The 3,760-nt window shown below is 33.3% G+C and overlaps 1 protein-coding gene across 1 annotated transcript; it reads left to right on the top strand.

Moving 5' to 3' along the window:
* Nucleotides 1–379: 379 nt before the first annotated feature.
* On the top strand, nucleotides 380–3,386 carry LOC149147917 (protein DMR6-LIKE OXYGENASE 2-like). The gene is made up of 3 exons (XM_089445241.1): nucleotides 380–612; nucleotides 1,539–1,860; nucleotides 2,850–3,386. Exons 1-3 carry the CDS (start codon nucleotides 395–397, stop codon nucleotides 3,108–3,110), a joined length of 801 nt encoding a protein of 266 aa, XP_089301367.1. The 5' UTR covers nucleotides 380–394; the 3' UTR covers nucleotides 3,111–3,386.
* Nucleotides 3,387–3,760: the final 374 nt, after the last annotated feature.

The raw sequence follows: 3,760 nt of genomic DNA on the forward strand, positions 1-3,760 counted from the left end.
TTTCTGGATGACTCTGCATGAGTGGATGTCTCCACTCCTGAAACCTCTGCATGCGGCTGCTCCGCATTAGTCTCAGCCTCCTCCTCCTTAGGAACCAAAAAAAATATAATGAATTTAAATAAGATTAAAAACATGTATTTTTTCCATTCAAATTCCCAAAAAAAATATTATGAATTTAAATATGATTAAAAATATGTGTTTTAACGATTCAAATTCCAAAAACACATATTATGAGAACGTGGCTACTCTTTCATCACTAATTGGAAAATTGCTTAAGTTTGAAGTTTCATAGTGAAATGGTTAGTGACTTGTACTTTTCTGGCCAAGGCATATGGTTGATATAATTGAGATATATTAACTACGGATAGTGAACCATGGAGTGCCAGATACGGTTATGAAAAATATGATGGGGATTGCCAAAGAATTCTTCGAAATGCCTGTCGAAAACCGAGCATCCCTTTACTCAGAGGACCGAAAGCAGCAAGTTCGGCTTTCTACAAGTTTCGATATTCACAAAGAAAAAGTTCATAACTGGATGGACTATCTGACTCAACCTTGCCATCCTGTGCAGGAAGTCATGGGTTCCTGGCCTGAAAAACCAGCAGCATACCGGTAAGTAGTTAACTTATTTTTCATTATATATATGTAAAAGAGTATAAGGATATATTCATATTAATCTGGATCTATCGAGAATCGAAATTTAACCTATGATCATATATATGAGAATATATTCATCTTGATCTCGATTTATGGAGAATGGATGGCTAATCTTAACAGGGATCCATTAAGAATGATTTGATATGATATATGCAAAATTGGGATGTTTGTTTGTTTTTGTTTTTTTATTTAATTTAAATATACTGGGTATTTTGATGTAGATTTGGAGAATAAGAATTAAATATTGTCACTATTAAATTTTATTTAAGATATTTTTTGAATGTGCAATCTACATAAATTCAGCAAGATATAATAATTATGCAAATAAAGAATTTTATTTAAAATATTTCCTAATAAAGAATTTTATTTAAGATATTACCTGAATTTGCAATTGACATAAATTCAATTAGATATATCAAATATGTAGATATATCTCATTTTTGATGAATTTTATCTCATTTTGATGAATTTTTATGATATGGTGCACTTATGAATACAGGGTCCAACAATTATTTTATGGTTTTATATGGTAGTGTAGAACTGGAATGAGGAATATTCAAATCTTTTTGTTCACATATGTTTATCTGATTGCGAAATATTTTGGGAATCAGCAATTGAAATAAGCCTAAAAACTATTACAAATAAATATTAATGACTAGGCTTGGAAAAGCTCAGAGAATGTACTCTCTTTTTATTAGTGAAAAAATACAATTTTTCTACTTTAAAAAAATATCGAATATGCATATAAACATTTTAAATTTATATGGGATAAAAAGTTGAGCTTCTCTTTTTACACTCACATCCCAAATGTGGTGAAGATAAATCCACATTTGTTAAACTGCATTACAGCATTCATCTATCGTGTTAACTTCTTGTTACAGAGAGATCGCGGGCAAATACGCTGTGGAATTGATAACACTAAGTTTAAAGCTGCTAGCTGCAATTTCTGAAGCCCTAGCGCTCGACTCTGATTACTTGCATAGAGTTTTTGGAGAACATGAGCAGCTGATGAATATAAATTACTATCCTCAGTGCCCAAACCCAGATCTTACCATGGGTTTAGCAGGTCATTCAGACTCAGGTGCCATCACGGTTTTAATGCAAGGGGATGTCAGTGGCCTGCAAGTACAAAAAAATGGAAAGTGGGTCGCTGTAGAACCCATTCCTAACGCCTTCGTTGTCAACCTGGGAGATCAAGTGCAGGTTAGTAAGGGGCAGGTACTTCTATATTTTTATATGATTTTTTTTAATATTGATGATATTATAGATAAATGTTTTTCTTATTAATCACATTATTAAGAACTAAGTTGATTTTTGGAATTTTTATAGAAGATGAATCATATTAATTCTTTCAAACCACTATCCAATTCATAATAATTAAGTTGATTTTTGGAATTTAAGTTGATTTTTGGAATTTTGTATTGAAGATGAATCATATTAATTGATTCAAGCCATTACCCAATTCATAAAATTAAGTTGATTTTTGGAATTTTGTATTGAAGATGAATCATATTAATGGATTCAAACCACTGCCCAATTCATAATAATGTAGTTAATCAGAAAAATTTATTTATCATTACCTGTTGGTGTCTCTGGAAGTGGATAAATGCATGCATTTTTCAGGATTCCAAAGAACCAATCCTCTCCTCTCTCACTCACATATCGGCGATGCTAAATCCATCATGTTGATGTCTCTGTTTCCCTCTTCAAGTTTTCATGTCTTTGCACAGGTTTTCCCTCTATATTGGCCGTGGGTTTTTGGCTCTGTTTTGTTCCTGGCCATTTTTATATCACAGGTTCCTCCTCGTTGTGCAATGTCAGAACGGTTTTAGTCTCTCGGCTTCAGGATTGCATGGCTCTGCAACTTATTGTATGCTCCATGCTATTTTCTGTATTTTTCTGTCTTTATCATCTCGTTGTATCGTCATATGGATTCCCTTTTGATCTTATTCGGCCCTATGCCTCTTCATGGCCTGTACATGTCCTCTGGAATGTTATTGGATGGACAACACCTGATATTGAGGCTCAATAGCACGCCTGCTATATTGGCTTATATGTATATCCTTATATTTTCTCAATATAATATATGCTGATTTTCACTCTGAAAAAAAAAAATCACAAAAGTCTTAAATCTAAGCTTAGTAATATTAATCATTCTTTTGGTTTGGTGCGTGATTATGGATTATAAATAGGTTGTGAGCAATGGGAGATTCAGAAGTGTTGAACATCGAGCAGTAACAAACGCGTCCACTGCACGCATATCAACTCCTACGTTCTTTATCCCTGCAATGGATGCCTTCATTGCTCCTGCAGCGTCCTTGGTTGATGAACAGCATCCGCCTATGTATAAAGGATATAAGTTTGAAGAATTCTGGAAATTTTTTCGAAGTAAGGGATTAACAGCATTATTGGATCATTTCAAAATAGAATATCCAGAGAATGCTCGTATTTGAATTAAATTTCGGTGTTCAGAGATGTGTGCACCCTTCATTTGTAATGTGTGTTCAGAGTTCTAGAATCCAGACTAGCAGTGCACAACATGCAGTTTGCAGATCCGTCCCTCACATATATTTATGTCTGTGATAGAAGGCATTTCATTTTGCTTCTTGGCAACTGTTTGGTTCCATGTAGCACCGACATAATAGTGTAATTCTGTACATGGCTTCTCATTCAATCTATTCGATTAGTGGCAGCGAATATAAAATAAATGTACATGGCTTCTCATTCAATCTAGCGGCAATATAACGTGAATGTTAGGGTTTCTTGTATGGTACGTCAATCTTACTACGGCTTTGATGGAATTTTCCTCTGAATGCGAATTTTTTTGTACGAAAAGTTATCGTATAAAGATTGTATAAAGTTTTCACAAACTCATTCAGACTGGAAAGCAGCATGTGACGAAGGGATTAATCATCCAATAAAAACAATTTGAGTGATAAAGAAGCTACAAGTTCATGGATTAAACTCATTCAAACTTTAAAGTGTAAGGGCAAGAGGGATCCACTTCAAAAGAGATTATCTATCTATATAAAAGGTTATTAAAAAGTTAAAAATATAAAAACAATAATGTTGTCCATATGTGTTTTTTAATGTTTAATGTTTA

Source organism: Pinus tabuliformis, chromosome 9 (assembly GCF_031772625.1).
Source record: "Pinus tabuliformis cultivar Carrire ecotype Pingquan chromosome 9, CPIR1, whole genome shotgun sequence".
NCBI classification, from domain to species: Eukaryota; Viridiplantae; Streptophyta; class Pinopsida; order Pinales; family Pinaceae; genus Pinus; species Pinus tabuliformis.